At 44.8% G+C, this 23,823-nt stretch overlaps 2 protein-coding genes across 2 annotated transcripts in view; one reads left to right on the top strand and one right to left on the bottom strand.

Moving 5' to 3' along the window:
• The window catches only part of LOC147609317 (phosphatidate cytidylyltransferase 4, chloroplastic-like), a 34,183-nt gene extending 13,638 nt beyond the window's left edge, over positions 1–20,545 (top strand). The window contains exons 3-7 of the mRNA XM_086787404.1: positions 17,459–17,652; positions 19,123–19,232; positions 19,358–19,491; positions 19,727–19,842; positions 19,953–20,545. Of these exons, the coding sequence (XP_086643530.1) occupies positions 17,459–17,652; positions 19,123–19,232; positions 19,358–19,491; positions 19,727–19,842; positions 19,953–20,029 (631 nt within the window). The 3' untranslated portion in view covers positions 20,030–20,545. The remainder of the gene's footprint in view (positions 1–17,458; positions 17,653–19,122; positions 19,233–19,357; positions 19,492–19,726; positions 19,843–19,952) is intronic.
• On the bottom strand, positions 5,307–8,103 carry LOC147609318 (uncharacterized). Its single transcript, XM_086787642.1, has 5 exons — positions 8,001–8,103; positions 7,157–7,905; positions 6,547–6,581; positions 6,101–6,416; positions 5,307–5,993 (listed from the first exon to the last, which is right to left on the bottom strand). The coding sequence occupies exons 1-5, from the start codon at positions 8,101–8,103 to the stop codon at positions 5,535–5,537; spliced, it is 1,662 nt and encodes a 553-aa protein (XP_086643768.1). The 3' UTR covers positions 5,307–5,534.
• Positions 20,546–23,823: the final 3,278 nt, after the last annotated feature.

Genomic DNA, 23,823 nt, shown 5'->3' with positions numbered 1-23,823 from the left:
TCCCCAATCTAAGTCACTCCAACCTTGAAGTCTAACGCGTTTCGTCGTTCCCCCTCTAGTGTCATAAAAGAGCCCAAGATCCTTCGTACCCTGCAGATACCGCAAGATCCACAATCATGCGTCCCAATGAGTCTTCAAAGGTGTCTGCATGAATGAGCTCAACAGCCCCACGGGAAAGCTCAAGTCCAATCTGTCGGTTATGACCACTCCCGGCTAGTTCAGGTGTGAACACAGCTTACTCACGGGCACTTTTTCCCTGTGACTGGACACAGGTTTTTCCCCGTGTGAACACACTTATGTGTGTTGGGCACTTTGCCAGAGGCTACTTTATGTACTCACATTGTACTTTCATTTCATTATTATTGAGTACATCTTTTCCAACACTCTTGAGTTTCACTAGTTCTTCTCTCTTGCACTTGTGTGTGTGTGTGTGTGTGTGCAGGCCTCTTCTCCCATACCCAACATTGGTATGAGAGCACTTTAGGGTTAGGGTTTCGCCCACCTAGTTTAGGGTTAGGGTTTCGACCTGTCCACAATCATGCGTCCCAATGAGTCTTCAAAGGTGTCTACATGAATGAGCTCAACAGCCCCACGGGAAAGCTCAAGTCCAATCTGTCGGTCATGACCACTCCCGACTAGTTCAGGTGTGAACACAGCTTACTCACGGGTACTTTTTCCTGTGACTAGACACAAATTTTTTCCCCGTGTGAACACACTTATGTGTGTTGGGCACTTTGCCCTAGGCTACTTTATGTACTCACATTGTACTTTCATTTCATTATTATTGAGTACATCTTTTCCAACACTCTTGAGCTTCACTAGTTCTTCTCTCTTGCACTTGTGTGTGTGTGTGTGCAGGCCTCTTCTCCCATACCCAACATTGGTATTAGAGCACTTTAGGGTTAGGGTTTTGACTACCCTCAGTTGCCCTTAGGGTTTCGCCGCCTTGCAGTCGCCATCAAAACTGCCGCCACCACCTTTCGCTGCGTCAGATCTACGTTCGCCACTGCAGAAAACCTAGCCATCTTATTGAGGAATGTAGGAAGCGCATTGAGAGTGAAAAGAAAAAGAAGCAGCATGGTTTGGCTGCTACTGTGGACACTAAAGAAGAGGCTAACTTTGCTCATGAGGGATATGCATTAGTGATTACATGCAGTTTGCCTGTTTCTTGTATGTCTATCTCAGCTGGAGATTGGTTCTTTGACAGTGGTGCTTCTAAGCACATCACTTCTTGCAGAGATCTATTTACCAATTTACAGGATTCACCTCCAGGTGGCATAGTTATGTGTGCCAATGATGCCTCTTACTTCATTAAAGGCATTGGCAATGTGGAGCCAACAGCATGTAACGGGGTAGCTTTACTCTTTGTGACACTTTATATGTACCAGGCATTAAGAAGAATCTCATTTCTGTTTCAGTCCTTGCATTATTTGGGTTTAAGGTTCAGTTTTCTGACCATTGTTGCTCAGTGTATGACAGCAGAGATTCAACTTTTCTTATGCATGATAGCAAACAGTCTACATTTATGCCAAGTCGTACACGTGCTGCTTCTCGCCATGCATCTTCACATTATGTGGATACAGCTCTTGTTGCCACCGCTTGTAATGAGGAACCCATTTCTCATGTTGATGCATTGGAGGATGACAATTGGGTGGCAGCCATGCATTCGGAGTTGTACTCCATTGACAAAAACGGTACTTGGGAGTTATGTGACTTGCCCTGTCATGTGCATCACAGATGCCATGGACATTTCTAGGGCTAGATCCAGAAGAGGCAAGCAGATAAAGACTAGGAACCAGATAGAGTCAGACTGTGGAGCACTAGATGCAGTAGTGGACAGGTTGGACTTGGAGAAGCACCAGGGAGCAGTCGGCTGAGGACAGGAGCTGTCGGCTGAACCAGGAAGCAAGGCGCATGAAGGCAAGACAAGATACCCAAGTCGGCTGAGTGAAAAAACATTTAATAAATTCAGAACTGGCCGACCAGCAGTCGGCCAGCTCCTACCTTGTCCAAGAAGCCTATAAAAGGCATCAAGTGCTCATAGCATTGATCATTCCACCCACTAGGGGTGTGAGTCAATAGGAGGTCCCATAGGGGACAGAATTTAGGGTTAGGAACCTTTTTATGAAGGCAGCCCATGGCTGCAAAGATCTGTACCTTTTTTGTACATAGTATATACTGAAATTCCAGCACTTCTCACTCTCTCTCTCTACTCTCTCTCTACCTGCGTTTTTGCATCATGGTGCGTTTTTGCATCAGAAGGTCTTCAAGAGTGTTTAGGGCTGAAAGAAGACTACCCACAGCTTCCGCGCGTTACATTGGTATCAGAGCATCAGGCTCAGCAAAGCTAAACACTGATTCAGTCCCAGATGATGGTGTACAGGTCCAAGGTACAAGAAAGTACACGGATTCGAAGCCCAAGGCGGGAACACAGATCGGGAAGAACTCCCAGGAGGTTTGTTGGTGGTGTTCCACAGTGCCAGATGGGGATAGCAGTTCCGTGAGCCAAATGGTTCTAAGGGAACGGTCCCAAGGGAGGTTGATCCTCCAAGGGTGATGTGAGAGTGCCAGACTCACTTCCAGGAACGAAGACCAAGACGGTGTTCAGAGTCAGGGTAGGAATGGATGGTGGACTAGAGGAAGACCAGATGCATAGATCTTCATCAGAGACAGAGTGGTTTGGAGAACAGACCGGATTTTCAGAGAAAAAGGTTTGCCAGGGATGGATGATGACAGAGGGACTTCAGAACAGGATTGGGATGATGACAGTCATCCAAGAGCAGGTTGGATTCCCGTCATCAAGTTTAGCAGAGGGGGATGTCATGTGCATCACAGATGCCATGGACATTTCTAGGGCTAGATCCAGAAGAGGCAAGCAGATAAAGACTAGGAACCAGATAGAGTCAGACTGTGGAGCACAAGATGCAGTAGTGGACAGGTTGGACTTGGAGAAGCACCAGGGAGCAGTCGGCTGAGGACAGGAGCTGTCGGCTGAACCAGGAAGCAAGGCGCATGAAGGCAAGACAAGATACCCAAGTCGGCTGAGTGAAAAAACATTTAATAAATTCAGAACTGGCCGACCAGCAGTCGGCCAGCTCCTACCTTGTCCAAGAAGCCTATAAAAGGCATCAAGTGCTCATAGCATTGATCATTCCACCCACTAGGGGTGTGAGTCAATAGGAGGTCCCATAGGGGACAGAATTTAGGGTTAGGAACCTTTTTATGAAGGCAGCCCATGGCTGCAAAGATCTGTACCTTTTTTGTACATAGTATATACTGAAATTCCAGCACTTCTCACTCTCTCTCTCTACTCTCTCTCTACCTGCGTTTTTGCATCATGGTGCGTTTTTGCATCAGAAGGTCTTCAAGAGTGTTTAGGGCTGAAAGAAGACTACCCAGAGCTTCCGCGCGTTACATGCCCCCAAGCAAGCATGCTATTGGCACAAAATGGTTTTTCAAGCTTAAGCGTAAGCCTGATGGTTCGGTTGATCGCCATAAGGATCGCTTGGTCGCCAAAGGGTATGCCCATCGTGAGGGAGGAGACCTTTGCTCCCACTTCACGTATGACTACCATGTGTATTGTTATTGCATTGGTTGCCCACAAACAATGGCATATACATCAGTTGGACGTCAAAATTGCTTTTTTGAATGGCAATTTGCAAGAGGAAGTTTATGTGTCTCAGCCTCCTGGCTTTGTTCAAAAAGGTGCAAATAGTAAAGTATGCCGTTTACATAAAGCACTGTATGGTCTTAAACAGGCTCCTCGTGCTTGGTACCACAAAATTCATGCATACTTGAGTGCCAAAGGGTTTCAGAATAGTTCAGCTGAGAGTACACTTTATGTATGCCACATTGGGAACAATGTTCTCATCCTTATTCTTTATGTGGATGACATGCTCCTCATTGGCCCTGAAGAGGGTGATATTTCAGCTTTTAAAGCTGATTTGCAGCATGCATTTGATATCGTGGACATGGGGCATTTACATTACTATTTGGGCATACAGTTTATACCTTTTGAGGGGGCTATCATGTTATCTCAGTGCAGATATGTTGGGTAGCTCCTTGAGTGTTTTCACATGACAGATTGTAAACTTGTTTCTACTCCTATGGAACCAGGTCTAAAACTGTCACTTGAGCATGTTGGTGAGCCTTTTGATGTTGCCACCTATCAACAAGTTGTGGGATGCCTTATCTATTTATGCTCTACTCGTTTGGACATACAATATGCTGTTTCTCAATTGAGCAGATTCATGCATTGTCTAAGCACTATGCATTGGCAAGCGTGCAAGCGTGTCTTTCGCTATCTTAAAGGCACTGCAAACTTTGCCTTGTTTTACGACAGTTCTTCTACACTATGCTTTCTTGCATTTACAGACAGTGATTGGGCAGGTTGCTATGACACGCGAGTGTCAACGAGTGGTAACTGTTTTCTTCTTGGTGACTCGTGCATCTCATGGCTCAGTAAGCAGCAGCGTACAGTGGCCACTTCTAGCTGTGAAGCTGAATACAGGGCAGCCTTTACAGCTAACGTGGAATGTGTTTGGCTAAGACGCCTTCTAGCTGATCTTGGTGTTGGACAGCAATCCCCTACCACCATTTACACTGACAGTCGGAGTGCTTTGGCAGTTGCACGAAACCCAGTATTTCATGCCCACACAAAGCATATTGAGGTTCACTATCATTATGTTAGGGAAAGGCTCCATGCAGGAGAGATTGACTTGGCTTATGTGTCTAGACATGCCAATATAGCAGATGGGTTTACAAGGCCTCTTTTGAGGGAAAAGATTGAAGCTTTCCGCAAAGCTTTGAGCTTACAACCTCTACCAAGGTAGTCTGCTACACCCTGTCCCCGTTCACACCATTCACTTGAGGGGGTTTTGTTGGTCATGACCACTCCCGGCTAGTTCAGGTGTGAACACAGCTTACTCACGGGCACTTTTTCCCTGTGACTGGACACAGGTTTTTCCCCCGTGTGAACACACTTAAGTGTGTTGGGCACTTTGACCTAGGCTACTTTATGTACTCACTTTGTACTTTCATTTCATTATTATTGAGTACATCTTTTCCAGCACTCTTGAGCTTCACTACTTCTCTCTCTTGCACTTGTGTGTGTATCTGTGTGCAGGCCTCTTCTCCCATACATAGTTTCCACGAGTTTCGAAAACGGGGGTGCGGAGCACGGCGGGAAACGGAGTTTCGGCCTTCGGGAAGAAACGGGGAAACGGAGTTTCGGTTTTAGGGTTTAATACATACATATATAATTAATAAAAACATTACAAAAGCTTCAAAATTCATCTTTGCTCAAGTTCAATGTCAAAGACTCAAATGATAGATCAAAATTCAGAAATGACAACTGTAGGCTCAAGGCTCAAGCCTCAAAAGAGTCAATACAAAACAAGATCCATCATCCATCATCCATCATCCATAATCCATATGTATAGACTATAGTAAATACAAAACATGATAAAAAAATATCCATGTGGCTGGCAGCAGCTGTTGGCATGACAAAATCCTAGAGCTAAGTGCTCCAAAAATCACTCATCAAGATCATCCATGGAGGAGTCATCCTCCGACTCATGAGAGTCAGGCTCGGATGAAGAAATGGTAGGATCGTGGTCCTCTGCCTCTGCTGAAGTGGAAGCGATGGATCCCCCCCTCTGCCTCTGAGAATGGGTGGTGCAGCGGGTGTTGTGGCTCGGCACTGTCAGCTCCTCATAAAGCAAGGTGTACATATCACGCTCATTCCGTGGGATCTCTGGGATGAACCTCTCCCTCCTGATGTCGATCTTATCCACATTCACCTGCGAAGGCTCCGGATGTCGGGCATTCCTCTCAAGGAGCTGGAGGTTGCAATGACAAAACACCAACCGCTCTAGCTGAGCGGTACTCAGCCTATTCCTCTTCTTTGTATGGAAGAGGGCCCAAGTGCTCCAATTCCTCTCACATGGACCCGAACTGCAATCCTGTGAGAGCACTCGAATGGCGATGCGTTTCTGTTATTGAAATGCACATACAATTAGAAATTAGAACTAAGTGGAAACAAGAAAGATGCACATTGTACAATGCACTATGTAAATTGTAGTTAAGGGTAGTGAATTACCAGCGTGGGAGCACAATTTCCATACTTCTCCCACCATGAGACAGGCTGTAGCTGAGTCTCTCGAAGCTTTGCAGTCTCTCGACCAAAGCTCCCTGTCTGGTTGCGAAAGGCCAAGAGATCATCCTCTATACATTTCAGCATGTGCACATTACCAGATGTCAAGTTCCTGATGTATGTCATGAAGCCTTCTTCTAGCTCCTCGTTCTCGTATTGCTCCTCATCTCGCCACAAAGGATGCAATACATGTGCTACTGCATGAATCGGCCTGTGAAACCAATCCCATCGCCGATTCCACACAGCCTTGATTTCATCAACCCTTTAGAGATCAAACCATAAGATAAAAAAGGACAAAAAACAAGAGTCAAGAGTCGAGACCAATGTAAAGACTCAAGAGTAAAATAAAGATAAGAAGTAAAGCAAGGGTGGCCATGACTGAGGAGACTTACTGCTCTGCTCTCAAGTAGTCTTGCTTGTTGAGAGCCTCCCATAGTTACCACGGAACGTCGTTCCGCCTTCCTGGAACGCTGGAACGCCGTTCCGGGTGAAGGCACGTTCCCGGAACGTCGGGACGTTCCGCAAATTTTTTTTTTAATTTTTTTTTTTTGGGTTTGTGTTTTGCTTGCAGAAATGTATGTTCATGTCTTGGGGGAGCAAATATTATGAAGCATATTTGGCTATCCGTATACAAAAAGTTACATTTTTTGTGTGTCATATGCTGACATGTCATATGACGTGGCGTTCCGCGACGTTCCCGATCCGCTCCCGCTCCCGTTCCCGTTCCCGCTCCCGTTCTAGCATCCGACGTTCCCGGAACGTTCCCGTTCCGCGGTAACTATGGAGCCTCCCCAATCTTGTCCATGTACTCGTATAAAAGCCTAGAGTACTGCCCTCCATGTGTGTAATGCGTAACACTGTGTAGATGGGGTTGAGAGTTTTGATCAACCCCTCAACCTCTACCCACCACTCCTCTCTCATGACATCACGCACAAAAGCTCTTGCCTTGGGGCTCTCTCTCTCATCCCACTCTAGCCATTCATTTGAGTAGACAGTGCGTACCAACTCTCTGCGGACTCGCATGAGTCTCTCAAGCACAATGAACATGTATGCAAATCTGGTGGCTGCAGGTTGCAATAGCTCAAGAGTGCTGTAGGCCCGATACATGCTCAAGACTTTTGGCCTCTTCTTCACAAACTTCACCATGCTTCGTCCGGTGCGAAAGATGGCTTCAACCCATTGTATTTGACCTATGTCCTCAATCAATAAGTCGAGGCTATGTGATGCACAAGGGGTCCACACAATGGCTGGAAATTCATCCTCTAGCATAGAGCCCATAGACTTACAATTACTTCCATTATCTGTCACCACCTGCACAACATTCTCAGGCCCAACTTGCTCTATAGCCTCCCTTATATGTGTCCAAATAAATGCACCTGTAACTGTGAGACCTGGGAGGGAGGCATCAATGGCTTTCACAAACATAGTGCCTTTGCAGCATGACACCAAAACATTGTATACATTTCTCCTGCGTACATCTGACCACCCATCACACAATACAGTGCAGCCATACTTTTTCCATGTTTCCTTCAAGGGCTGTAGCTGCACTTCTATGCATGATTTTTCCCGCTTTAGCTCTCGTGTCCGCAGAGCCTTAGATGTAGGGCCATCCCACTCGCATCCAATGCGGCTGATGGCCCTCATGGTCTTCCTCCATTGATTTGTCTTGGCCACATGAAAGGGAATGGCACACCGTATGAACATCCGGGTGAGCTCCCTAGTTGCCTCTGCAATTGCTTGCTTTTGAAATCCTGCTTGGATGCTAGCCCTTTGACAGTATTTATTGGAGGGGTGTCTTGTGAATGTGATACATCACCTGGCAAAGGAGTCCTCCTTGCATGCACACCCGACACTGAGGTAGAGGAGAAATCTGATCCTGTGTCTCTGCCTCTGGCCCTCTTTGCTGTTGCTGCTTGACTTGAACCAGCTTCATGCTCTTGACCACCCATTGCTGTAGATACTTCCTCTTCGGGAATGGCCAAACGCTTTTGCCTCCACATTTCAAGGCTTTCCCGAACATCTAGAGGGCTGGAACATGAGCAAGATGGTCCTTCACACGGGTGACACTCCCCGTTTTGACCAACCCACAATATCTACATCTCCATTTCCTGGAGCCACCAGATCCTGCATAACCCCCCACCTGCTCCACATGCTGCCAAAAAGGATCCGGAGTCCGAGCCATGTTACTTGTGCGGTTCGAGGTCGGGAGACTCGGAGAGATTCGAGAATGGAGGCTGTTTTTCTGGTCCTGCAGGCTGCGAGCAAGGTGCGACTCCTCCTTGCTTGGTAGAGCTTAGATGGCAAAGGTGGAGGCCCCAAGTAGAGGTAGAGGGCGTGGTAGAGGGCTGATGTGGAGGTAGAGGGGTAGAGGGCAAGGTAGATGGGTAGAGCAGCTCCAAACAGGCGGCGGAAATAAGCGCGCAGAATGGCGGCGAAAAACAGCACGCGGGTTTCTAAACCCTAGAAAAACAGGGCCTTGGAAACGCCGTTTCTGGAAACGAAAACGTTTCTGAAACGTGGAAGTTTCGATGGGCCAGAAACGGTGTTTCTAGAAACTGGGCTCCCATACCCAACACAATCTGGTGTTCAGCAACCAAATCAATGAACCAACAAGCTTCCAATACAGAGAGGCATCAACCTGCTCACAAGGATCATTCATTGTAAGTTTGGTGTTCGGGTCCATCGGTGAAGTAATAGGCTAGCAGTTCCCCATCCCAAAGGTCTCCAGCAACTCATGAACATACGGCTGCTGAGAACTAAGGAACCCCCTCTGGTTTTGCCAAATCTCCAATCCCAAGAAGAAATGAAGTAAGCCTAATCCGGTTATCTCAAACTCCTTTGACAAGGCAGCATTCGTCACTGCTATGTGCTCGGCCAGTGAGAATGAGATCATCCACATCAATGTGATCAAACTGTGTTCCCGAAAGAGATACAAGTTAGATCTACAACTGATCTCTGAAAACCTGTCCGTAGAAAGAAGGAATCAATCTTATGATTCCAAGCCCTTGGAGCTTGTGTAAGACCATACAAAGCCTTCCGCAACCTGTAAACCATCCTCTTTGATCCCGGAACCTCAAAGCCTGGAGGTTGCTCAACATACACCTCCTCTTGCAAGTCACCATTAAAGAACGCAGATTTTACATCCATCTGATATACGGGCCACCGCTGAGAAGAGGCAAGGGCAAGAACTGTCTGAATCGTGGACCGTATTCATCCTCGCTGTCGATGCAAAGGTATCCTCATAGTCGATGCCAAGCCGCTGAGCATAGCCCTTAGCCACAAGTATGGCCTTGTGCTTGTCCACCGACCCATCAGATGTATACTTGGTCTTAAAGATCCACTTGACACCAATCACTAACCGTTTTGACTGCCTCGGAACCAACTCCCAAGTTTTATTCTTCTCTATGGCATCGAGTTCCACTTGCATGGCTTTGCTCCAAGTCTCTTGAGAAAGAGCTTCCTTCACGGAAGTGGGCTCTTTCTCCCGAATGATACAAGACATCAAATCATAGTTCAACTGTAACAACTCCTCTGCATGGCTTTGCTCCAAGTCTCTTGAGAAAGAGCTTCCTTCACGGAAGTGGGCTCTTTGTCCCGAATGATACAAGACATCAAATCATAGTTCAACTGTAACAACTCCTCTGAATGACTTTTGTTGCGAACTCTGTGCGATCTTCGAGGTCCATCCTTTGTGGTCCACTCAAAGGGAAGCTCCATAACACCTAACTCTCGAATGGTCGAATGGTGTCTAACAACCACTTTGGTACTCGAACAGAATGCAGAGCCTCCTACTGCTGCTGGGGCTCAACCTCTTCAACGTACTGAGGCTGTCTAGCTAGAACAATAGAATGGGAATCATTCTCATACTCATCTGGTTCTCCAAGAAGTGGCAGCTCATCAACACTGGAAGCTAGAACATGCTCATCAAGGAGAACATCTCTGCTGACAACAACCTCGTTCCGCTCTGCGTCATATAACCTGTAATACAAGCTTTTGGGACTCGAGTCAAGCTTCCCCCTCTGCTTCTTTGGAATGTGAACATAGGCATCACTCCCAAACACACGAAAATGGGAGACATCTGGTTTCCTAACAAAATAAGCCTCAAATGGGCATTGATCTTGTGCCGGGTAGCTCACCACCTAATAGGCCAGCCTATCGTGTAAGTGTATCCCAAAAAGAGGAGATCATGAAGCAGGTGAATGAGCTTCTTGAGAAGGGTTTGGTTCAGCTAAGCTCTTCCCCATATTGTTCACCCGTCCTTTTGGTTCAAAAGAAGGATGGATCCTTTTGTATGTGTGTGGATTATAGAGCTTTGAATAAGCTTACCATCAAGAATCGGTTTTCGATTCCACGCATAGACGACATCCTTGACAAGTTGGATGGATCGGCATGCTTTAGCTGAATTGATTCAAGAGTGGGTATCATCAAGTGCGCGTAGTGCCTGAGGATGTACACAAAACTGCTTTCAGGACAGCATTTGGGCTTTATGAGTATCTTGTTATGCCTTTTGGTCTTACGAATGCCCGGCTACATTCAATAGAATGATGGATCGCATATTCCGTGGGTACAAGAAATTTACAGGTGTCTTCTTTGATGACATCCTAGTCTTCTTGAATACCGAAGAAGAGCATAGAGCTCATTTGGCCATTGTTTTTGAAGAACTCCGTAAGCATAAACTCTTCATAAATGCAAAGAAGAGTGAGTTCTTCTTGTCAAAGATACATTATCTTGGGCATATTGTGTCCAAAGATGGAGTGCGGATGGATCCTACAAAGATTGATGCAATTCGAAATTGGCCCGAATTGAGTTTGGTGCATGAGATCCGTAGTTTTCTTGGATTATGCCCTTACTACTGCAGGTTCATTCGGTTCTTTACATGGATTGCTTCTTCTTTGCATGATTTGACAAAGAAGAAGGCCGCATTCAAATGGACTAATGTAGAGAGGGATGCATTCCTCAAATTGAAAGATACAACTACTCATGGTCCAGTGTTGATCATTCCGGATTTGCAAAAGCCTTTTAGTGTGGAATGTGATGCATCTGGAAATTGCGTAGGAGTTGTCTTAAATCAAGAGGGACATGCCGTGGCTTATGAGGGCCATAGATTGCATGATGCAGAGCTATCTCTTGGCATTTATGAGAAAGAGCTCTTGGCTGTAATTCATGCACTTACTATATGGAAACATTACCTTCTTGGGACTGATTTCACTGTTAAAACAGATCACCAGAGTTTGAAGTATTTTCTTACCCAAACTAAATTGTCACAGAAGCATATGAGGATGGCCAATTTCCTCTCTATGTTTCATTTTCAAATCTTGCACACCCCAGGAAAGAAGAATGTAGTGACAGATGCATTGTCACGAAAGCCGTATGTAGCAGCTATCTTGGTTGCCTCTCATGGGGCCTTGTCTGTCATGCGTTATTTGTATCATAGGGATGCTGATTTTGCCACTATTTGGGCTGATTTGATGGCTGGTCATGCACATGCCTCATATGTGATCAAAGAGGGTTATCTCATGAAAGATAATTGCCTATGTGTGGTGTCTAACATGAGGCAAAAGATTTTGGATGAGTGCCATGCTCCTCCATATGCTGTTCATAGAGGCATAATGCCTACTACGCACATGATTGAGCAGTATTTCTTTTGGCCAAGTATGCAGAAGGACGTAGAGGTACATGTACGTGCATGTATCACCTGTCAAAAGGTGAAATTTAATAGGCAAAAGACACCAGGTCTGCTTCAGCCATTGCCTATTCCCACGCAGCAATGGAAAAGTATTACAATGGATTTCATTATGGACTTGCCACGGACCCAACAGGATAATGATGCAAGTTGGACAATCGTGGACAGGTTTAGCAAGCAAGCTCACTTCTTGCTGGTCAAAAAGACTATCAAAGCTGAGTATATGGTTAAAATATATCTTGCACAAGTGTTCAAGCATCATGGAATGCCGAAGTCCATTGTGGGAGATAGAGATCCTAGGACTACAAGTCTCTTTTGGACGGCCTTATTTGATAACATGGGCACCAAATTGGACTTCTCATTAGCTTATCACCCTCAAACGGATGGACAAAGTGAGGTTGCAAATTCAGCCGTGTTGGATCTCTTGAAATGTTATGTGGCAGATCAGAAGTCTTCTTGGGAGAAGTACTTACTGCTTGTGGAATTTTTATACAACACCACGGTGCATGCATCTATGGGAAAGGCCCCATTTGAGATTGTTTATGGTAAGGTGGTTTTGCCACCCATCCTTCACACAAAGGATGAGATATTTGCACAGCTGATGAGTATGTAAGAGACTTGGAAATTGCTTTTGGTCAGGTGCGGACAGCCATTGCAAGGTCACAAGACAAGCATAGAAGGTAATTGGATGTTAAAGAGAATGAATGGGTATTGCTGAAATTTGAGAAAGCAAGACTTGCAAAGAGGTCTGGCAAAGAGGGTGCATATCCTAAGCTTGCAACCAGGTACTATGGGCCTTTTTGAGTGATCGAGAAGATCAATGAAGTGGCTTTCAGATTGGCATTACCTAGTAATTGGCACATACACAATGCTTTTCATGTGAGTCTCCTTCGCAAGTATGTAGGGCGGGAGCCTAGTGATACGGTCATTGAGGATCCATCTTAAGTGGATGAGCTTGAGGAGATCTTGCAGCCAGAGCAGGTTGTGTATCACAAGGAACGCAAGCTTTCTGCAAGCAAAGTTGTCAGGCGTTACCTTGTGAAGTTTAAGAACTATCTTCCCATTCATGCTAAATGGGTAGATGAAGAGTTCTTCAGAGATTGCCCGCATGTGCTTCAAACATATTTGGATGCTTTTTAGTTGCGGACAAATGTTTAGAAGCCGGGGAGGATATCACTATTTGGCCACCCAATTGGTCCACCCGTGCTTTCTTATCATGTATATACATTGGACTGGTGTCCACGGCAGTTGTATATGCTGGGGATTGATGCCACTCATGTGATACTGTGGACTTGGCTTTCCGTTGGAACTTGTGCCTCTCTGTATATGCCTAAAAATGCCTGGTGGATTGGTATTCCATTGGGTCTGGTACTTTGTGTACTTGCCTGGAGCATGTCTATTTTAGTATAGTCTCATGAACGGGGATTGTCAATACCAATGCTGCATTGCATAGCATCTTTATGTGCTTGCTTGCAATTGAAATTGCATGTTGCTTTCATGCTTGCTTGACCAATGTGTAGTTCCGAGTAAGGAGACACCCGCCCGCGAACCGTGTGTGTGAAAGTATTGATCATAAACCTAGCCTTAGGAGTTAACACTAATTTATAAGTGAGTGTGTACACACTTCATTAAGTTTTGGGTGACCAAAACTCACTTATAAATTATGACCAGCCTGGTGTTCACACACATTGATGTCCCGAGGTGGACAAAACCCAATGTCCACCGCCTAGACCTTATCCCCTTTGTACAAAGGGAGTAACCAGCCATGTGTCCACTCTAGCTTGCTCCACAAAGCACATGTCTGCCACCTAAACTGGACAACTCACCACCACACTCCTCCTCCTCTCTCTAGAGATTGGCGCCTTCTTCATGAGGGCATTTGGGCTGTATTTTCTGCACTTTTTCCTTCCCTACTCATATCCAAGCTTGCTAAGGTGTTTCCCAAGCTTCCAAGAGTGTTTCCGGGTGCTAATCACTCTCCTACACACTCCCAATGACTGAAATTCAACAAAACAGCTCTCTTATTTGCTGTAATTTTTGGTCTTTTTGCTGAAAACCCTAATTTCAACCCTCCTTTCTCAAGTTGAACCATAGGGGAAGCTTTCCCAAGGTTCCCTGCATCTTCTTGAAGACTTTTGTCGCGAGGAAATGCGACAAAAGTAGTAGGAGAGAGGAACCGGATTACAAGATCACATACCCTGTGTAGTGTTTGTCACCATTTGGTCCCTCACCCGTCTCGACCAGTGTTTTATACACTTGGTGGAACCAAGGTGTGAACGGGGATTTTCCCACAAAGCAACAAAGCCACAAGATGAAAGACCCTGTGTAAAGCCAAGTCTTGTCGCAGAACATGTGTGAAGGCTTATCTAGCATATTTGAAGGCGGATTACAGGTCACGAGTTTACAGGATTTCACTCACTTATATGGTTGATAAGGATTTTTGTTCACACTTATTTATAAGTGGGTGGACATGCGGGGATTTGGTCAAGGAATATATATATATATATATATATATATATATATATATATATATATATATATATGAGGTGGACCCGATCTTTTAAACCTTGTGTGAACACCTTAAGTGGGCGCCTGTTTTTAACTCCCGAAAAGAGGGGTTTGTGGTATTTTTGGAGGGGCTGCCACTTTTAACGATGGGAAAAGCAAGCATAGGTTGGAAATAGAGAAGGGGGTCTACTCTATGAAAGGGGAAGTGATGTGCAGATGAGAGGAGCAGATCAGGCAGTCATCTTTTTGGCATATGTGCTCGCATCCCTCAGCAGGCGACCAGTTCTATATATATATCTCTCTCTCTTTGCTGCGCTTATCTGTCCATACAGCAGTGCCGTACAACTGCCGCCTGCAGGGGAATAAACCGTACTGTCTACAGCTCTGCGCCCTCTCCTCTTTTGCTGGCTGTATGCAGCAGGCCGGGGCTGTCGAATCTCGTTCTCCCTGACTATACAGTGGGCAGTCATCTGGGTATTTGTCCTCTCTCTCTCTCCTGACTCTGGCCGTACAGAGGAACTGCAAGCAGAGCAGCATACTTGCTCTGTCTTTCTTTCCCTTTCTTCGCCAACTGAACCTACCCATACAGCTGTATGGGTACTGTGCCACTTCACACGTGTAGAGGGTGGCTGTGTGCAGGCTGTACAACGAATCGGTGGTGTCAGAGGTCCCTTTATCTCTTGCATATCTGGTTGATCTTGGAGCTGAGATTTGGGACTGTTTTGAGGACTGTTTTGGAGGAATCCGGGACAGTTTCGAGGCTCAGTTTTGGAGCTGTTTTGGCACAAAGTTCAGGGTAGCTCTTGGCTCCGTACCGGGCTGATTTATGGATGGTTTATGAGCTGATTTGGGTACTGTTTTGTGACAGTTTTGGACAGCTTCTAGAGGTGTTTGAATCTTGACACCGGATAGATTATTTGAACAAGATTTGTGTTGATGCTTTGTGGAAAGATCTGGTGTTGTACTTGGGGGGGGGGGGGGGGGGGGGGGGGGGGGGGGGGGGCGCGTTCTAGCTCAGTGTTGTGTGGGTGTGCCCGCCCAAGACCTTTTCTCATTTTTTTCCCATTTTCCATGTTTTTCCTATTTTTTTCTTGTCGGGGGGCAGTCATGCTGGCCGACTCCTATTGTACTGGCCGACTGGTGATTTGTCTTTGCCGAATGGATTTTTGCTGGCCGACTGGCTTTTAGGCTGGTCGTGGACATTCAGTACTGCTGTTGGCTGCTTTTAGGCTGGCCGACCAGTACTAGAGGGTGGTATAAATACCACCCTTGGTTCCCCACTCCATCTTGCATCGGATTCTTGTGTATATAGCAGAGTTTATACAGCTTCTCTCTATCTACACTTTTGCGTTTTGTTCTCCACAGCATGTCTCATTTTTTCGCTGTGCATTCCGACAGCTTTGAGTCTTTGCTCCTCGGCGCATCTGCTGAGTTCATGTCCAAGATTGATCCATAAATCTTGGCCAACGTGTGACCAATCATAATAGTCCTATAGTTACTGAGGTCCATGGGGTTACCTGCCTTCAGAATAGGCACAAAGGTATTAGAAGACCAGCTGGCGGGGAAATCTTCACATTAAGACCCTGTTAAACATACGAACCAAAAGTGGAGCTAACACACCCTCGCATGGGAGAAGTGCTTGGCAAGCAGCCCATTATGATGCTGTGCTCTCCCATTCTGCATCCTGTTAATAGCATCTCTCATCATGCTCGAGTGGAAGGAGGAGGAATGGGGGGGAGGAGGCTCAGGTGGGTGAGGGAGTGGTGGCTGTGTGGGGACGTGGTAAAGGGAGGTGGCGTAGGCATATGTCGGTGAGGTTATCGGGGTTGGTAGGTGATGATCTTGGAAGATCCTCCAGGCCTCCTTACAGTTCCGTCCCAGAAATAACTGTACAGCTCGTGCTCGAGACTGGCTAGATAGGCTCGCTTCTTCCTCCGTGTGAGATGTCGGAAGATCGCTCGCGCCTGCTGGAGCCTAGAGCTACCTCCCGCTGCAGGTGGGCATGGGTCTTGTGGCACTCCTCATCATACCAATTGTTCTGTGGAACAGTCCCACCTGGTGGTCTGGGAGTGGCTTTGGTGTGTGGGAAGGCAGCTGTGGCGGATGTAAGAAGGGTGGCTGCCAGTAAGCTCATCAAGTGGGATGTGGGTCGAGGTTGGAGAGGGTGCGGAAAATGTGGGTAGAGTAGACGGAAGTGGTATCTCGGGTGGCAATGATGTGGTAGAGCAGGTGGCTGAGTGGTGTACTGGAATGTGAGGCAGCAGGCTAAGCATGTGTCATCAGCCCCAACAGCGATGGGACAGGGCGAAATGGTAAAATCCGGGATGAGTGGTATCAAGGAGAGATCCCACCAAGTAGTCCACTGTATTAGCTCCATGTCCGAAGGGGTAGCAAGTGAAAGAGCTGGAACGAGGCCCCACCCGGGCTAGGCCATTGGAATGGCTAGTCTATGAGCCCCACCAAGGGCCAGGAAGTACTCCTCCCCATAGTCCATGCGGGTCGCCATGTCCTGTGATGCCCGCTTGAGATCCGTGCCCACCATGTCGATCTCCTGGTGCATTGGATCATTTGTCTCAAAGAAGGGTACCTCTGCACTGGCGGTGCAGGCATTGAAGTCTCCAGGCAGGAGGATATCCCCCAGGAAGGAGAACTTCATAATATCATCATAAAGTGGCCGGTATGGAGGCTCCCCACAGGTGGCATATCTGGATGTGGTCTATGAGAGAAAGAAAGTTATATTAACGTCTTCAAAAGACCCAAAGGGTCTATGAGACCAAAATAATGTGTACATAGTGTCCATGAAATCTCATCATGGATGAAATAAGAAAAAGCAACAGTAAACTAAAACTGAAAACTGAAAACTAGATGTGGAGAGAGAGAGAGAAAGAAAGATATATTAACGTCTACAAGACGCCAAAGTGGCCTATGAGACAAAAGTACCAATACATCCAAAACTCAAAGAGAGAGAGAGAGAGAGAGAGAGAGAGAGAGAGAGAGAGAGAGAGAAGCTTTTATTAATGTTATTGTAGGCTGAAACTCCTGCTATTTGTTGTCTTTTTTCTGTTGTTGTGCTTCACAGCTACAACTTTCTGATTTTATGTGAACCTTTACAGGTACTTTGGGGGCCGTGTTAGCGTTGCTGTTACAACGGCTGCTTTTTTCTTAGCTATTGTACTCCTGCTACAACGAGAGAAGCCTCGTTTTGCCCAATTAAGTAGTGTCATTTTTGGGCTTTTTTATTGTGGTTATCTGCCATGCTTCTGGGTCAAACTGCGTTGCGGCACTGCAATTCCTGCCTTAAATTCAAGTCAGTACTTCGTACTCTTCTAAGAATGAATTTTTGATGACATTTTTATGCACTTACCAAATGTACTTGTTTGTATGAAGAACGTTTTAAATGCTATGCCACATGCACACACGGGCTTAACCCCCTTTTTTAAGTGTCTTTAGCCTACAGCCCCAGGCTGCCCTCTTGGCCTTCTGGCTAGGCTGTTGGCTGCCTGTATGGTGAGGCTGAACAGTGCCAGAAGTGGGCTGCTGGCTGCTAAGCTTCAATACGCACATCCCTTGCTTCTTGCTGTCCTCTGGTCCTTCTTGCTTCTTGCATCCTCCGGCCCTTGTCAATGCCTGTCTGCTGGTAGTTCATTGCGGCTTCATTCCTGCTCTGTTCATTCTCATAGGGCAGTGCCCTGGCAGCTTTTACTGTTCATAGATGGTGTGGGACAATTTTAGGGCTAGCAGACTATTGTGACACATGCATCTGAGGGTGGATCCATTGAATGTGACACATGGAGTCCAAACAGTGGTCTTTCAGTCCCTCTCCACATTATTGTGGTGCTGTTATGGATTTTTTGTTTGCAAATTGGTCTCTATCCATGATCAAACCATTGTTGCCCGCCATGTCAGGGTGATAGTGTGTGGACGGTCTATTATGTTTGGGATAGCTTATTGTCATAGGACTCTTGGTCAATAAATGCGCCTTATTGTCAGGACTCTTGGTCAATAAATGTGCAAGCTATTTCAAGTGCACATTTTAGGGATAGCATAATGGGAGGATCTAATAGGATCCAAGGCTTATAGATAAACTAGTGGTCGCATGAGCCAGCAGCATGACTCTGTTATTAGGACCTGTCAGAAGTTGACCTCTGATTGTCAGGATAGCCGGTATCCCCAGCTGTTAGTATCCTTTGATGCCCACTTACAGGTCTCAAGTGCTGAATTACAACATAGCCCATGCATAGTATGGGACCGTCTATTATGTTTGGGATAGCTTATTGTCATAGGACTCTTGGTCAATAATGTGCAAGGCTATTTTCAAGTGCACATTTTAGGGATAGCATAATGGGAGGATCTAATAGAATCCAAGGATTATCGATAAACTAATGGTCACATGAGCCAGCTTGGCTCTGTTATTAGGTCCTGTCAGAAGTTGACCTCTGATCGTCCGGATCGCCAGTATCGTCAGCTGTTAGTATCCTTTCATGCCCTCTGACAGGTCTCATGTGCCGAATTACAACATAGCCTATGCATAGGATAGATTTGGTGAAGATACGAGTCTATCTATGATTCTATGGCCAGTCATGGTAAGCTTAGTACTACACATTTGAGTGGTGGATTTCTTTGGTAAGAAAACAAAGTTATTTTGTCCTTGTTTTTTTCTAAAGCTGCACATGGAGTTTGTATTTACATTTGGCCAATGAAAATCCTTTGTTTTGGGGTAGAGGTGCACTTTGGAAATGTATATACAAACAATTTGCTGACTTGCTAAAAATTACAGAGGTTACACCCTTAATTTTTGGAGGCCAATTAACCGTGGGATTGGTCGCTACCCTGATCTCAGTAAGCAGCATCATTGCTGCAGACACTGGCGCTTTTCTTGGTGGAAGGGTAATTTTTATAAACATCATACGTTAACTGGTCTTGGAACATGATAATGCGCATAGTATTTTTATGAAACTTGGCCTTTGAGATAGTGGCATCTTACATGCTTTGTGCCTTCGTGTGCTTGCCAGGTCCTTGGACGAACTCCCTTGTCGAATGTAAGCCCAAAGAAAACCTTGGAGGGTGCAGTGGTGGGTTTGAGCTCTGCAGTTCTTATCACGGTTCTCCTGAGTAAAATCTTGTGTTGGCCTCCATCTTTACCGAGGTGTTCAATCTCTATCGTGTTCATCTCTCCCTATATAATTTATCTCTGAAGTTCTGGTATAGTGATTTACGCATTGGCCTCCTAATAAAGAGATTCAGGGTTCAATTCCTATCCCCTGCATGTCGATGTCGTCATATACAGATCACGTGTGGTCCATTTGATGTTAAAAGTTTCCACTAATCTCCTCCCAATGAACTGAGACTGATCTATTTTTTTTGTGTTTGATTTTTACCAGTGCTGCTGCGTTTGCCTTGCTCAATTTTCTCGGATCTCTGTTTGGTGATCTAATTGAGTCTATGATTAAACGAGATGCTGGAGTGAAGGATTCTGGGCGGCTGATTCCTGGACACGGTTGGATTCTCTTACCTCATTCTGGAAGCGTTGGTTAATCTACTGTTTTAGTGTTTTGTTGTATTCAGTAGAGCATTTATCATGACAATTGAGCAAAACACTCTTTGCAGGTGGCATACTTGACCGGGTGGATAGCTATATGTTCACAGGAGCTCTTGCCTACTCATTCATGAAAATCTTGATCTAAACCAAGAGGAACTGACCAAACCAATTCAAGTTACATGTGAGAAATTTTTTCACAGAGGCAGCAAATCTGTGGCCTTTATGTTTGTGTTTGATGGGACATTACATACCTGAAGAAAGCCACTGGACAAACCTAAAAATAGCATAGATGCCTTGAAGCCTCTCAGAAGTTTTACTTGAGCAGTTAACTGGATGTTTGTTTGTTTGGAAGAAGGGGGAGCGTCTGCTCTTGCAGCAAGCTGTACATGGAGTTTCCTTTTATGATTTTTACTAAACCATGTTATTCTATCTGTGGAAGGCTAAATATTTTGTAGTAAGTGGGACATTTGTGTATATCAATAATATCATTTGGGTAAATAAATAATGCCCAAGGACATTGCCTCAGCCAAAATGAATGAGGGGGCATTTGTCTAAGGACATTGCCTTATCTAAGCTTGACATCTGAGGGAATGCCTAAGGTAGAGTATCTTACACATGGAAAGATTGTTGCTTATGGAAATATGGTACAGTTATTTAAATTGGTATGGTTCTTGAATCTTTCTAAAAGTTCATACACAGGAATATGAAATGGACTGCTCAGGTGATTGATCTCTTCGTTGCAAGGTGCTTGCATCCCTTATTATGGAACCATTTATATGGTTCAAGTGTGTATTGTTGAACGTTATGACATTATTTTTTATTAACTCAGCTCTATCGAAACTAAGTTGCAAACCTCCAGAGATAATGATTGTTTTTATAAGTATGCAAGGTGACGATAGTGTGAATATGGTGAGCAGTAAAAGAATGAAAAGCTTCATATCAATGATGGATGACTTCATGGCAAGGCCTGCTTGTTGAGGATACTGCACATTGTAGTGTGCAGTGAGCAGTAAAAGAATGATAGGACAATAATTGGACTTTATGAGCAGTGGGATTTGTCTATTGCAATAGTGTGCCCTTTGGGTCGCCGACACTTGCTCCCCTCACGAGAGAGAGAGAGAGAGAGAGAGAGAGAGAGAGAGAGAGAGGTGCTGTGAACCCAACCGTGGCTGCTCCCTGCTGTAGTGCCAAAAGAGAGAGCCTTTCGAGAACCCAATAATGAGGGCGAGAGAGGGAAAAACAGAGAGACATCCTCTTCCCTGAATGAGAGAGGGAGAGCCCTTTCCCTGAATTGCCTGAGAGGAAGTCAAGCATGCAAGAATGGCAAGTGAGCTGGTGACGTGATTTTTATATTGTGATTTTGGTGAGCTCCATTCGGACTCGCGTCCTGGAAGGTAAGCTCAAGCTGTAGAGCTTGTGGCTCTGTTCCTACCCAAAGTTGCCTTTCATGCCCCTTTTTTGGCATTTTGGTTGCGAAAAGCAGCCACTTATTTTGAGCGATACTCAAAAAGTAAGGTAAATTGTGAAAAACGGTTAATTATTTATGTTAAACTTGTTGTCTTGGAGGGTGACCCAACTGTCAAAAATCATCCTGGTCCCTACTTGGTCTAACTTACCATTATTGGTAGATTGTGCATTTTTTTTTTGAAGAAAAAGTCCCAGAACCCATAACTTTCTTTATGACACTCTTGCATATTCTTGTGTACCAAAGTAAAGTCCAGATTCTTTCAAACTATTTGAATCCTTGTAAAAACCATTTTGGTGCATTCCAAAGTTAAGATCTTTTACGAATCATCTATGCGAAGCTTGATGTGGCACCTAATCAAAGGGTAGTTCCACCACTTTTCTAGCAAGTGCTCAATATTCTTTGAAAAATCTTGACGTGTGTTAAATATTCACAAGACAAAATTCAAGAGCCAGGGTGAGTCAAAGCAAGGCTAGTATTTTATGGTTAATTAAGCAAAGCAATGATACATTAAATTGCACTTAAACGAATTCAATGAATAAACAAGTCTTTGTATTATAAATTCACTAAATTATCTTGTCCTTTGTAATTATTGGGACATTCATTACAATTGTTGCCCAATAATTGCACACGAACCTTGTCATAGACCTATTTCCGTCAAAGTTCATGCCTAGCTAGGTATATTTCATAAAACTCAAATCCGTCAACCCAATTCATACAAAATAGGTATGAGCCTATATTCGTGAGCCTAAATTTGCGAGTCTACAAACTTGAGCCTAGAGACATAGTCATGAGTCCACTAGCAAGCGTGATGTGGGTGTAGCTCACTAGACCTACGCAATATAAAAAAAAGGCGTGAGCTTATAGACATTAGTCTAGAGGCGTGAGTCTAGAGGCATGAGTCCATAGACTTGAGGCTACATACATGAGCAAGGCGTGAGCTTATAGACATTAGTCTAGAGGCGTGAGTCTAGAGGCATGAGTCCATAGACTTTAGGCTACATACATGAGCCTGAAGATGTGAGTCTACATACATGTATGTAGCCTCAAGTCTATGGACTCATGCCTCTAGACTCACGCCTCTAGACTAATGTCTATAAGCTCACGCCTTTTTTTTATACGCCTCTAGACTAATGTCTATAAGCTCACGCCTTTTTTTTATATTGCGTAGGTCTAGTGAGCTACACCCACATCACGCCTGCTAGTGGACTCATGACTATGTTTCTAGGCTCAAGTTTGTAGACTCGCAAATTTAGGCTCACGAATATAGGCTCATACCTATTTTGTATGAATTGGGTTGACGGATTTGAGTTTTATGAAATATACCTAGCTAGGCATGGACTTCTACGGAAATAGGTCTATGACAAGGTTCATGTGCAATTATTGGGCAACAATGAATGTCCCAACAATAATTACAAAGGACAAGATAATTTAGTGAATTTATAATACAAAGACTTGTTTATTCATTGAATTCGTTTAAGTGCAATTTAATATATCATTGCTTTGCTTAATTAACCATAAAATACTAGCCTTGCTTTGATTCACACCCTGGCTCTTGAATTTTGTCTTGTGAATATTTAACACACGTCAAGATTTTTCAAAGAATATTGAGCACTTGCTAGAAAAACTCGAACTCAAAAAATCCATTTATTTTTTCATAGATTGAGCAAAACAGATGTGTTTGAAATCAGTTTCAGATCTGCTTTCGTAGAGACGTTTTCACTAAGGTGAAACCCTTTGATGCTTTGTAGAGTTTGTTTCACTAAGCTTTGATGCTAACCCAATTTAGACTAATAATTAAAAATAACAATATAGTCGCGAGTAAACCACACTTCCTCAAACCCACCTAGCCTTAGGTCTCAGCAAACAACTAACACTTGATATGATGCTCCTCTGTGAAGGCAAGGCTCCTTCGGATTGACCTCAAGGAAGGAGCTTTGGGATGGGATAAGCTAACTAAACATAGATGTGAGTGAAGGAACAATAAGAATTCTATAAAATGGGAGTTGCCATGTAATTATAATACATGTTCTCAGCTATAGCAAGTATGTAGCCTCAAAGCCAAGCTAATGTAGGATAAGCACCATTGGAAACCGCACATGCCAACACTATGGGGCGAAAAAATTCAAACACTGAAATATAGAGGGATATACGCAATCACTCCCTTATGTTCCACCACTTGAATATGTAGAAGACATGCTTAGGATGACGTTTGAAATGAGAAGGGGGATTGCCACAAACATAGTACCTAGAGGCTAAGAATTGAGAAAAACTAAGCCAATCCACATCTCAAGGATGATGACCAAATTTGATGGAGCTAGAGATCCTAGTCAATACCTAGAGAAGCTCGATCAAGTTTGTGAGGATTCATGACCCCATTGAGATTTGATCATTTGGACTTGACATTGAAGGAAAAACATGCTTGTGGTTTAGGTCTCTGAATCCACTTGAAAAGGCCATCTATGAGGTCTTGA

This window comes from Cibotium barometz, chromosome 51, assembly GCF_041138505.1.
Source record: "Cibotium barometz isolate CiBa-2024 chromosome 51, ASM4113850v1, whole genome shotgun sequence".
Taxonomy (NCBI): Eukaryota; Viridiplantae; Streptophyta; class Polypodiopsida; order Cyatheales; family Cibotiaceae; genus Cibotium; species Cibotium barometz.
This window is presented reverse-complemented; position numbering and strand designations above follow the sequence as displayed.